The sequence below is a fragment of the Myzus persicae genome, unplaced genomic scaffold (genome assembly GCF_001856785.1).
Source record: "Myzus persicae strain clone G006 unplaced genomic scaffold, MPER_G0061.0, whole genome shotgun sequence".
Classification (NCBI taxonomy): domain Eukaryota; kingdom Metazoa; phylum Arthropoda; class Insecta; order Hemiptera; family Aphididae; genus Myzus; species Myzus persicae.
This window is the reverse complement of record NW_019101049.1, coordinates 1-13,320: the sequence shown is the minus strand read 5'-3', so window position 1 is coordinate 13,320 and position 13,320 is coordinate 1. Positions and strand designations below refer to the sequence as shown.

Sequence of the window (13,320 nt, the reverse complement as noted above, 5' to 3'; positions counted from 1 at the left end):
TCTATAACTTCTAACTTTGTCCAATTAGGAGTAAATATAAAAAAATAGGATAAATGACGTTTTGTAATACGCATTTGTCCCTGTATCTGATAATAATAGTTACTGTCTTTTTTTAACGTTATAATATTTTTTTTTTTTCCAAATAAGGAATCTAAAATGAAATAAGTTAGGTTTTTTATATTTGGATTAGAATTTTGAATATACATACTTAGGTCTTATAAAAACCTATTTAATACTTACCTGTTTTTCAGCTTCTTCCAAACTTGTATAATCTTTTACTGAGTAGGGACATTTTATTTCGACAATAGCATCATCATCGATTAAACCATCTAAAAATTGGGTAATAAAAATATTTTAAACGTGTCTAAATAGAAGTACAACATTAATTTTAGTTGTATTATATATTAATAAATTACCTGGTGTTGCTGCTAAATATGGTACATCATCATCAATGAATAAGCCACATTTTTTAATTGGTTTTTTAATTATATTTTCCAATGTTGTAATTGCTAAGCCTTCAGATTTATTACCATATTCCATAGCTCTAGTTTTCGTATTACCATACAAAATATCAAAAACATTATTTTTGCATGATGTATTTGGCCGCATCTTACAAATTCTTCCAAAATTACTTGCTGTAAGGCGATTTCTCCTTTCATTGAGCCAAGTTTGACTGTCAGCTTGATTTCTGGTCTCAAATTCTAAGTTTTGTTTTGCTAGTTCTGAAATTGTAAGGGACTGTATAAATTCATTTTTCTTTTTTTTTAACTGTTCATCAGATATAAAGTCGTCCAAGGGTTGAGCTAATCCGCAGTGTTCATCTGGTCCATTTGAGTTTGGTTTGGTTTTTTTCAATCCAGATAATCTGAAAAGTGCTCGGCGACTTCTCAATATATTCCTTTTATCGGATGTATACTTTAAAAATTTTTTTGCAATAATTCCTATTAAAAATAAAAAAAGTTGATATATTCAAATTATTAACATACTGAGGATATCTTATTATTATAAAAATAAATTTAAGTACCTGGACTTCTATTGGTAATCTTTTTGTGTATCTCCCGTAAATAATTACCACCCGTATTAAACGAAACTACTGCAGTGTATACTCTACTATTGTATGACTGTTTTTGCGTAAAGTTAACTCTTTTTCCACCTATGTGTTTGTTTATTATGCTATTGAACTGCTCGCAAATATTATTGTCGACATCGTATATTAAACTTTTTGAGTTATTAACAACCCGACGAAGAGCAACTAATACATCATCCATCAAGCCACATTTAATCACTTCTTGTACGAGATTTGTTTCATTAGTAAGTTTTTTAGTACAAAAATACTGATCACAGTCTGAATGCTGACCAAATATGTGGTAAGGGCTATTTAAAATGTCTTTTCGTAAACCTGAAGTAAATATAATAAATAAAAATATTTAATAATTGTATTTTACATTTATCGAACGTTTTTTAAACTATTATAATACCTTCAATATTTTGATAAGTTGATTGATTAATATTTTTCCTATATTTAATTGCTCTTGTTATGGCCGTTCTGAATCTAAGAATATTTCTTGTTATATATTTTCTTAAATAACACGGGTATTCGGTTTTTTTAGTAAAACTCTGTAATTTTTGACAATAGTTTCGAATGATATGATTCCGGCACTCAATCTTTTCCACTAGTAGCTTTGGACCGTATGGCATTATTTCATTCAATTTTTTTGTGACGCTACTGTCACCATCTCCTGATGATTAAACATTTAAAATATTTCATTTTGCTCGTTTAAAAATTAGGAAATATTCGTTGAAATATTATGTTGAATTTTTACCGATTAACTTATTGAATTTTAAGCCATGCATTTCAATGCTATTTGAAAACCCTTCAGCGATAGCGGACGATTCTATACTTGTCGCACCCTTTGTACAATTTAAAAAACACGTATGTGGCCTTACAGATGTTTTTAACATTTTAGCTCTTTCACATACAACACAGTATCGGTTTCGTATTCCAATTTATAATATTTTCTTCGAACCAAATCCAATAATTGCAGCCTAAACATTTATATTTGAAATTATTTTAGATTCTAAACGGGGCGAATGTTGATTTTACAATGATTTTCGTGTGATTTTTTTTCAGTAATTTTTACACAAAACCAGTTTTTGAGAAAATCGATTTGGTTGAAAACATATAACCGTAGATACTAGATACTACAAATTTATGTTTTATACACACAATATGATATTTTTAAACTCATTTTTTGTTTTTCTTTAATTTTATGTTGGTTTTTTCAATCAAAATTTGTTAAAGAAAAAACTAAAAAAGGGTGGTCAAGTGGGTGTCGCTCTGCTGTACAGTATGTTACAAGTGAGTCACTGTAATGGATTGTGTTAAATTTGAATACAATTTATATAAAATATCACTGCAGTATAAGAAAAACGATTCTAAGCGAAGACGGTCAGTCAGCCTATACCTATATGATATGACTAAGTATATATTTTGATAATATTATTGTGCATAAAGTAATTTATATATTATATCCCATTTACATGGAACTTTGTTTTAAATTTTCTATCCTTAGGTATAAAAGTTGAACATTTTATACATTTTTAACTACAAAATAATATTAAATTTTAAATTTGATAAATTTTGTCAAACTATGAACTTTAAATGCTCATAAAAAGACATTGTCCCCATGTACTTTCAATATTTTTCAACTACTATAGTAACAATATATCAGAAACCTTGAATTAAATTTTCACGGTTTTTTATTAAACAAATAAAATTGTATAGATATCTATAGAAAAAAAACCTAATAAAACAGGGAACTGAAAATGCCCGTAAGCAGCTCAAGATAAATCAAAATATTTTTAAAATGTTATGGTGTATAGAAAATGCTAATATAAACATTCAGACAAAATTGTATTTATCTATGGTCATTACTTTTGGAGTTACACCACAAACCAAATTAGATTTTCTCAAAAATCGATTTTGCGTAAAAATTCCAGTTTTTCCTTAATTTTTCTTTTGTTTTTCACGGCGCTTTTGAAAACTACTGGGAAATTTTTAATTTTGACCCCTCAAAGTACCATCTAGATTCACTTTCCTATCGGAAAAGATATAATTAAAGAAAATCGAAGCATTTTTACTGTCCTAAAAGGTGATGACAGACACAAAAAAATTAAATAAAAAAAAAATAAAAAATAAAAAAACACATCATTGTAAAATAAATACATTCATCGCTTTGCCCAGAATCTAATATTTCAAATAGCTATAAATAGCAACAAAAACATTTCTCTAGATTTTTTGAAATTTATATATTAATCGTTTGAGGACAAAACGTTAATTTACACTTGCATATTTCGAATAATATTTTAGAATAACAACAAAATTACAAATATTAATTTATATGTTCATTATTTACCGCTCCAGAAAATGCGTCGTATTTCGTCTTGTAACTCCGCTTGCTCCACTGACCATCAGCAATAACTGGGCACATAGGTGTACCATCGGAATCGATATCACCAGCCTCCAATGCTAAACGTTTTTCTTCTAGACCAGCCTTTTTCATAACGTCCCAAGCAGTCTCTTTCACTTCATCGCTCACAATTTCAGCTATTTTCATATATGTTGTATGTGTCATACATGGGACATCTATACTTGCTGAAAATTCGGCCACTTGAGTGTGTCCTATTCCTATCGCATACGTACCACTGACAACTGCTTTATTAATTGGTATACACCCCAGGTATTCTTTTTCCGATTCAATTTTAGTCAACATATTACACATTTTACATTTAAACATCCACGAGGAAAAATACCCTGAACGAACTTCTTTTACAAATACACAATCAATAAAAGTGCAACCCAATCCAATGCCATGATTACCATTTCTAATTTGGTCAAAAATATGCATTGCATCAACTATTCTTCGACCTCCAACACTAAAAATAAAAAAATACTTTTTACTTTTTTTACGTATTTAATGGTCAAGTCTTTCATTTTTTACTAACTTGTTTTCTTCAATTGCATGGGAGGACTGAAGTATTCTTTCGCTCTCAATAAAATCAATATTTCTTTCAACAACAACATTTAAATCAGGCAAAATAGGGTTTGAGCTACAAATAATTACAATTCAATTTTTTAATTTTAATCAATAACATAGATTTTTAAAATAATAAGACTTACTTTACTGAAGTTGAACATTCATGAGTATTTGAGTTACTCAAAATATATCCTGAGTTATTCCAAACATCATTTGGTGGAACATTTATTTCAACACTCACATCAGGTAAAATAGGGTTTGAACTACAATTATTATAGTTTAATTTTTAAATTTTAATCAATAACAAAGGTTTTAAAAATAATAAGACTTACTTTACTGAAGTTGAATTATCTGGAGTACTTGAGTTACTCAAAACACATCCTGAGTCATTCCAAACATCATTTTGTGGAACATTTATTTCAACACTCAAATTAGGCAAAATAGAGTTTGAGCTATAATTATAATGCAATGGGTCAGTAGGTCACTAACTATGATGGATGTGTTAAATTTGAATTCAATGATAAATCAATGCATACGAAGTAAATAACTGAACGGAAATTATGTCAGCCTAGGATATTTTATTTATTTATTTTATATCTTAAATATTTTGATAGAAAATATATCGTTATTTTACGCGTGCATTTTTGATTTTGTAAAAATTACAACTTTAGAGTTTAGACACTCATAAAAATTTTTTTTTTTACTGACGCCCGATTTTATTTGTAATTATTGTAAGCAAAACTTATGGAAAACCTTGTATTCAATTTTCAATTCCTAGCTACGAATACAAACAATTTTATACATTTTAAACTACAAAATAGTTTGCAAATATTCGTGATTTTGACGAATTTTGTCTATATTTGAACTTCGAACGCTTAAAAAAAGAAATTGTGCCTATGTATTTTAATAATTTTTGATTCACTCAAATATCAACTTATGTAAAACCTTTTAATAAATGCTTAGGTATTTTGTTTCCGCCAAAAAAATTTTATCGGCATTTACAAAAAAACAAAAAAAAATTGAATATTTCAAATGCCCATAGCTGAACAATTAACGAAATATTTTGAAAAAAAAAATCCTGTGAAGAAAATATCACCTTAAACAACTGGTGTAAGTTTCAAATTTCTACGGCTTATACTTTTTGAATAAAAATAAATATCAAAACCCGTTTGAGGCTAAATCATTGTGTTACGTGATTTCGTAAAAGTTTAAATTTCAAACGCTCATAAAATTGTCCTAATTTTTTTTAGTTTTTTACGGCACACTTGAAATTTAATGACAATTTTTTACTTTTGACCCCTTTTTTACTGCCCCAAAATGTGATGACCAGGGCTCGTAAGTTCATGCATCCGCATGTTTTTTCTGCTACACCGAAAAACATGCTAACTGAGATACAAATCCGTTTCATAACAGTAGTAATAATAATATAAAGTTTAATAGTGCATGTTTTTGCATGTTTTGAGTGTTAGGGCATATTTGGCATATAGTCGATTTTTTAGAGTTGATAGCGCATATTATTGCATAAAAAAATTTTTTAGACAAATATCTGAAAAGTTTCTTGTTTTTTATTTACTTTTCCGTTTACAAAATGAGAGTATTTTTAATTATTTTTATTATCCTGTGACTACCTATAGTATCCTAGCTATCCATATTATGAACTTCACAAGTATTCATTTTTTTTTTATTTTACTAATTTTGGTTAATAAATGTATACAAATTAAAATTAATAAAACACTTTTGAATTAATGGATATATTCTTATTATTTTAAAATTTGCCCATGGTTGTTTTACATAATGCATATTTTTAGTGCATAATTTAAAAATGTTAGGGCTTATAAATGCAAATTTTCAAACTTTTTAGTGCATATTTTAATGCATATTTTGCTAATTTTGAGGGCATGAATGCATGCTTATTTATACATTTTTTAGTGCATGAACTTACGAGCCCTGGTGATGACAGACACACACAAAAAAAACAATACATATTACTGTAAAATCAATACATTCATCACTCCGTTCAGAATCTAAAATATAATTTTATAATTATGTATATATTATATTAGAATAATATAATAAAGTTTGAGTTCAATAATATAAACTGAGTTACGGCATTATAATAGTTAACTATTTTATACATTCTATATAAAAAAATTGTAAGAATTTTGTAAAAACTTACCTTTTGTTTTTATTATATCGTTTTAATATAAGTTTACGACTTATATATTTTCTTGGTGGGCGTTTAATTTTATTCGTTTTATTTGCCATATTATTTTTAAATTATTATAAAAAAAAACAAGTGAAAATAAAATAATATAGCCCTGTAGGTTTGATTATTTGGTGTATTATTAATTATAGCACTGTCGTCTGTCTAAGTACTCAAGTCAGAATGACAGATGACTACTACAGTCTACAATAATATAATAATATTCTTAATTTCTAGTAGGGTTTAGACATAATAAATACTGGACGAATAATAATAATACTAATATAGTAATATTAAATATTATTGTAATAATAATAAGTTTTGATGTAATTATTACAATTCTTAGAATTGCCGATAACATCGACGACGGTCGGCACGCGCTACCTCCCTCCCTTCACGACGGTCAATTGAAAATTATATTTATATAATACACCGCTTGAAGCAGCACAATACGGCGTGATAAATTTAAAAGTACGACTAAAACATAACTACGGAAAATTGCAATTGCTCACTTTACAGTAGTTTTAGAGAAAAAACACCTATAATAAAATCGAAAGAAAACAATATTTTGGAGAAAACATCATATGCGTTTTTTAATATTGCTAGTATATAACGTACAAATTCAAATACAAAATATACATATTTTACGTTTTTTAATTAGCTGTATCTTTTTTACTAATTACTTTTTTATAAAACGGATATGACATTTTCTTGGAAATATTGTTCTCTATAAATTTTATCATAGGTATTTTAACTCTAAAACCACTTTTTAGTGCAGTTATGATTGTTTTGCGTAGACATCTTTTTACCATTGAAAATAAGCGGTATCACGTCCTCTTAAGCTGTCGTTACCCGTGTGAATCCGTGTATTTTTACTTATTAATTTATGATAAATATTTCGCTGTAATTCAAATCTTTTAACTACGCAATTAGTTGGTGCCATTTCCGGTTTTCTAAATAGTTGTATTTCGCATGGTTGATATTCATTGTTTTCCCGCATAGGTTGTTGTGATTTACATATCCTATATATTTCTGTCTCTATACATTCACTTAATTGTTTTTCCGTGTATAATGTAAATCTTTTCCTATCTTTTGTAAATGCTACATAGGGTTGTGATATTTCTGTAAAATACTATGAAATTATGTTGTTCTTAATGTGATACATTGGTAAAGATAGTATACTGTATAATGAGAGTTCAGTATCTAGAACTAACGGAATTTTTGTAAAGAAGACTAACCTGTCATTTTCGTAATATACGCTTATTTTAGTAACCTTATGAAATTCGCCAAGTTCTGATGCTTGTGTTCCTAATGGTATATTATACTGTTTCTTTATAGTTTGTTCTACTGATTTTAATGTTGACGCTAATTCTTGTGGTGTCATGAGACTTGAGTGTATTATTCCCTCTCGTGTGGCTGTTATTATTTGTCCTCACGTTGTAGTTTCATATGCGTATTGATTAGTAATTATTGTGTATAAAGTGTGTACCTCATCGGCCATTAATAAGTCTAACACGTCATCAGTTTTATTTTGTATTTGTTGCATTCTATCATGTAGTTTTTTTCTTTGAGTGTTATTTCGTTATATAATTGTTCAGTTTGGTTTAACGTATTTCCTAATTTTTTTACTACTGTTTTTACTACTGTGGTTTGACTATTCATTATATGTAAAATATTAGCTCCGGTTTCTTCTGTTTGCTTTATAGCTTCCCTAGTTTTCTTTGCGCATTTATCATCGCATACACCGAATAATGTATACATGGCGTTGCCTATTAAATTTATTAATCCCCTTTTATTTCGCCTTAATTCTTGGGTGTTTGTATTAGTTTGGTTTATATCTATTCCTAATGAAATATACATTCGTTCTTTTTGATCACTTGTTTCATTAAATAAATCAGTTATTACTATCTGGTATTTACCACATAAATCTATGTGATTTTTGTCAGTACATATTTTTGTTATATTTTTTATTTTTGCTTTTTATAACTTATATTTCGCATTATATTCTTTTATGGAAAAGTAAGTAACTAGCTTGTATTCAGCTCCTATTATTCTAGTAGGCCCTAAATTTTCAAAGTATAATCCATTTTGTTGTTCGTAATTTGTATATGTATAATAATCCGATGAGTTTATTTCATTGGCACCGATAAGTCCACCCATCATCACCAATCTAAAAGTAAAAATTATATCTACATTAACCTGCTGTGAGTATGGTCTACGATATATAGGAGGCAGGTCTTGTTTAAGTTTTATTTTGTGTGTGCCCGCATTAGTAAAGGTTAACACATCTCCCTCTATATGAAACACGCTATTATATTTTTCATATAAATCATAGATAGAACGCCTCTCTTCATTGTTCATGTGGTCGGTTTTTAGTACCTGCTTTAATCTCGTCATACGGTCGGTAGTGTCATTGTTTGTTTCGACCTTAAGTATTTCGTGTTCACTATCGTATAATATTTTATTCAAATCTTTTTCATTTATATTTTTTATTTCCTCGGATATATTTAACATGCTAACTATTGCCCTTCCGTGATTAACGGTAGATACTGTATTACTACAAAACACATTTTCCGTAATTTTTTGTTTATGAATGTATATATTTTTACCTTCGACTACTGGGTCTAGAACATTTATTTGTACTACTGTTTCAGTTCGCGGGTGTAATAAAAGATTTGTAGAACTAGTTTCTACATGAGTAGGGGCGTGTAAAACTGTTTCAGCGTTTTGAATTATTATTTTATTATTCGAAATGTCTACTATCGCTTTGTTTTTTAATAGGAACTCGTGACCTAATATGCCATCTCTTGTTATAGGGAATTGTGTTCCCACTATGTTAAATTACGTATCTATAATATTATTATTTAATTGTATGGGTATTTTTATTTTCCCTATTGTTTGAATGGGTTCCTTATGTATACCACGTAATTTAATTTTCTGTGTTTCATTTACTTTTAATTCTCCGTGTTAACAATTTATTTTAAGTATATTAACTTGGCTACCCGTATCTATTAGTAGACTCACCAAGGCCGTGAGCGATGGTGATTGAACATTCACGGTTAACATTGTGGTGATATTAGGTCTAGTTTCGGGCAACTGATCCGGACTTAGTGGAGAGAGTTTAGACTTTGGCCACTGTTCTTCCGGAAGCTGTAAAAAATCGGGACCGTCCCAGTAGATTCTTGATGCCACGGTCGCTCGTGGCAAAAGGCCGCGAGAGGCAGGATCCGCCGGATTGTCAGTTGTCGATACATGATTCCATTCACAATCAGGTATAAGCCGGTGGATTTTCGCGACTCTATTGGTAATAAAGATCTTGAAATATTTCTGATCTGATGTCAGCCACGACAACACAATAGATGAATCTGACCACGCTCGGATGCGAGATAAGGATATTTCAGACGAAAGGACGTAGTGGGTGTGTTGAAGCGTCTGTGCCAGTAGTAACGCACCACATAACTCCAAACGCGGTATGGACAACGCTTCGGTGGTAGTCGTGATCCTAAGAGGGGCAACTTTAGTTTTGCAAGTGACCAATTTGACAGACACATCTCCATCTGCATTGACAATTCGTAGGTAAATGGTCGCTGCATAACCTTTAGTAGAAGCATCTGCAAAACCCAACAATTGAATGTCTTGCTGAGATGTCACCGGAAAATGACGAGGAAGAATTAAGTCGAAGACAGCTGGCAGTTCCAAACAAAATTGCCGCCACGTGGACTATAACTCTTCTGGCATTGGATCGTCCCACCCGAGTTTATTGCCCCACAGTGATTGCATAAAGTACTTTGCCCACAATAGCAACGGGCCCAAAGCGCCGATGGGGTCGAACAAACGTGCAATGATTGACAGAACTTGCCGTTTGGTAGACGAGGCTTGAGGGATGCTGGTATGGTAGGCGAAATTGTCATTAGTGGTGTCCCAATGTAACCCAAGAACTTTCACCGAATGTTCGTCCCGTGGGTCAAATGATACGGAATTCGCACGATGGTCAGGACTGATGGACCCTAAGACGAGAGCACTATTACTGGTCCATTTGCTCAGTTCACAAGCCCCGTTGTGGAGCAAACTGACGATTGCCTCTTTTCGACGTAGAAGTTGCTCCTCCGTGTCGGCACCGACAACTATGTCGTCAACATAAGTTGATCGATTGAGAACACCTTTTGCCAAGGGGAAGAGATGACCGTCCTGCTCATCAAGTTCGTGTAAGCAACGAATGGCCAGATATGGAGCGCAATTAAGGCCATATGTAATGGTACATAACTGGTATTCCTGAAGATTATCACTGGGTGAATCGCGCCAAAATATATGTTGAAAGACGCGATCTTCGGAACGGATTAAAATTTGCCGGTATATTTTAACAATGTCGGCGGTCAAAATGAATCTGTGCAACCGACTACGCAGTAAAATGTCACGTAAGTCCACCTGTAGTTTGGGACCAGTGCATAGAACGTCGTTTAAGGAACGACCAGACGAAGAAACAGACGAGGCATCGAAAACCACTCGTATTTTTGACATGTCACAGTCCGTCTTGAGTACGGCGTGATGAGGTATAAAATATTTGCCGGGTTCGGGAGCTAACACCATGTGACCTAACTTTAAATATGTGGACATAAACTGCCGATAAGCGGCATACAACTCCACGTCCTTCGCCAACCTTCTTTCCAGGTTGTGAAAACGCTTTAACGCGACGGACCGAGACTCACCAAGGCCGTGAGGTGACGAAGTTTGAAACTGGACAGAATTGGTAAACAAATCGTGAAACGGTAAGGCGACGCAAAATCGGCCTGACGAATCACGTGACGTAGAATTTTTAAAAAACGTTTCACACCATTGGTCTTCAGTGGTGGGTGATACAGAGGCGGCAGGTTCTTCGATTTCCCAAAAACGTGACAGTTGATCATCGATCGACTGATCGACAGCGGTTGTAAGAGCGACTAACGGCGTGGTATTTGATGTAGAAAGGGATCCAAAGATTATCCAACCAATTTTGGTGTCCAGAGCTGATGGAAAGCCTGCAAAATGTTCAACGCCAGCCTGTGAACGAATGAGGTTAGGAAAGACATCCGCCCCAAAGAGAACATCGATTCGCGCTGGGACGTCGAAGTGCTTATCAGCAAGTAAAAGATGTCGATACCGATGACGTACGTTAGAGGGCAAATGTGCGGACGGCATGGCCGCCGTAATGTGTGGTAAAACAACCAAATCTACTGTGGGAAACACGTATTTTGAATCAAAATGTGAAGTGAATTGACATTTAGTGACACCTTGAATTTGAGTTACAGGGCTTTGACCGAGTCCAACAATGTTGGACTGGAAACGATTTCGGGGTAACCCAAGTCGAGCTGAGCAATTGTTTGTTATGGCTGAAAGTTGAGAGCCACTGTCTAAAAGTGCACGAACTGCATGAGTTTGCCCCCATGCATCCTTAATGTGAACGACGGCGGTGCCTAGTACAACAGTAGAATTAGTACGAGCTGCACCCACAAATGAAGTAGAATTTCCGTTTTCCGATGTTGACGGGGTCTCCGTAGTCGATGATTTGTAAGAAGTAAGATGTAGTAACGAATGATGTTGTTTACTGCTACACGAACGACAGGCACCTTTTGACGAGCAGTCCTTAACCATATGTGTCGGATTGAGGCATGCGAAACATAATTTTTGCTTAACAACAATATCGCGGCGTTTTTCGACAGATAACTCGTTAAATTTCGGGCATTGATATATGTTGTGATCGGCGTGATCACAAAACACACAGTTTCTCGAAACGAATTTAATCGAGGACTTGTTTGGCGAAGACGTAGTCACAGCAAGGACGGATTTTGTTGAAGTGGTTGATTTCCCACGAATGGGCGCCTTTTCGCGCCATTTATCGACGTGATCAATTTTATTCTCGATTTTATTGCTCAGCTTAAGATTTTCTAAAATCTTACAACGCTGTTGAACAAAGTCCAATAGTTCACCAAATTCGGGAATTGTCGATTGAGATATACTAGACTCGAATAGGCGTAGTGTGGTTGGATCGAGCACACGCGATCCCATATGAAATAGTAAAAACCCGGCCAGATCATCGACGCCGATGGATTTGATAATGGATACATTTTCTTTGAAAGTGTTTACAAATTCCATTAGCGCGGGTAACGATTCTTGAACTATCGGCTTAAAAGCGAACAGTTTGTCCAGATGTGCCGATGCTAATAATCGCTTATTGTCGAAACGATCCGACTGCGCTCCCCACGCAATGGCATAATTTGCCGCAGTGAGGGGCACGGATTTAATAACTGACAACGCAGAACCAGACAAACGCGAAATTAAATAATGGAAACGTTCCGCGTCATCAATGCTCTCATTATTGTGTACGAGAGATATGTATATGTCACGGAAAGATCGCCATTCTAATATCGAACCATCAAATGAAGGTAATTCTATTTTTGGTAATTGTATGCGCGACTGCATGCGCGCGGTATTAACACCGGTTGGTTCTGAACGCACAGAAGGTTCGACGAGAACGTCGTCAGAAATCGCCATAATCAGATAATAGTTTTCCGACAGCTTGTTCCCAATAGGTACATGAACTGAGTTATACTCTTCCTCGCGTTGGAGTTGAATTAAAATATCGAGAATAGAGTCTTGCTCAAGCGAACATTGAGTGCGCAAACCACCAATGTCTTTTTTCCTAGCTCGAAACAACGGGAGGACCTCCTTATCTGTTCCAACTTTATGCGCCAAATCACATAACAATTGGACTTGTGACACTAACATATCGCGTTTAGCGATTGTACGCTTAAGCAGCCGCTCTGCGCGTTCAATTTCGCCGGCAGAAAGAGGCATTGTAGAAAGTATAACCGTACGTGAACGTTTTCGATCAACGACGGACGCCCGATCTCAATTCACAGGCGCACGCACTTACAACGGTACGATTAATTATAAGATATCGACGGTCAAACGATAACAACAATAAACAATAAACAATTCGAATCCGGATCGATTGGACCAAAATGTGTGCGAGTGGGCTGCACACGAAACCGTTTTGAGTGGACTGTATTAAGGAAGGAAAGAAAAATAGAAGTAAGGTAAAGA

At 33.3% G+C, this 13,320-nt stretch overlaps 1 protein-coding gene across 1 annotated transcript; it reads right to left on the bottom strand.

The window, feature by feature from the left end:
• Positions 1–7,749: 7,749 nt before the first annotated feature.
• On the bottom strand, positions 7,750–13,071 carry LOC111027526. The gene is made up of 3 exons (XM_022305925.1): positions 10,005–13,071; positions 9,265–9,926; positions 7,750–8,148 (listed from the first exon to the last, which is right to left on the bottom strand). The coding sequence occupies exons 1-3, from the start codon at positions 13,069–13,071 to the stop codon at positions 7,750–7,752; spliced, it is 4,128 nt and encodes a 1,375-aa protein (XP_022161617.1).
• Positions 13,072–13,320: the final 249 nt, after the last annotated feature.

Excerpts from the sequence above, each read along its gene's own strand:
- LOC111027526 (XM_022305925.1), bottom strand. The coding sequence starts at position 13,071 with ATGCCTCTTTCTGCCGGCGAAATTGAACGCGCAGAGCGGCTGCTTAAG. Across the intron at positions 9,927-10,004 it reads CTTTATGCAATCACTGTGGG|CTGTCTTCGACTTAATTCTT; the intron begins GCAATAAACTCG and ends TGGAACTGCCAG. Across the intron at positions 8,149-9,264 it reads CACCATCGCTCACGGCCTTG|ATAGTAATAACTGATTTATT; the intron begins GTGAGTCTACTA and ends GGTAAATACCAG.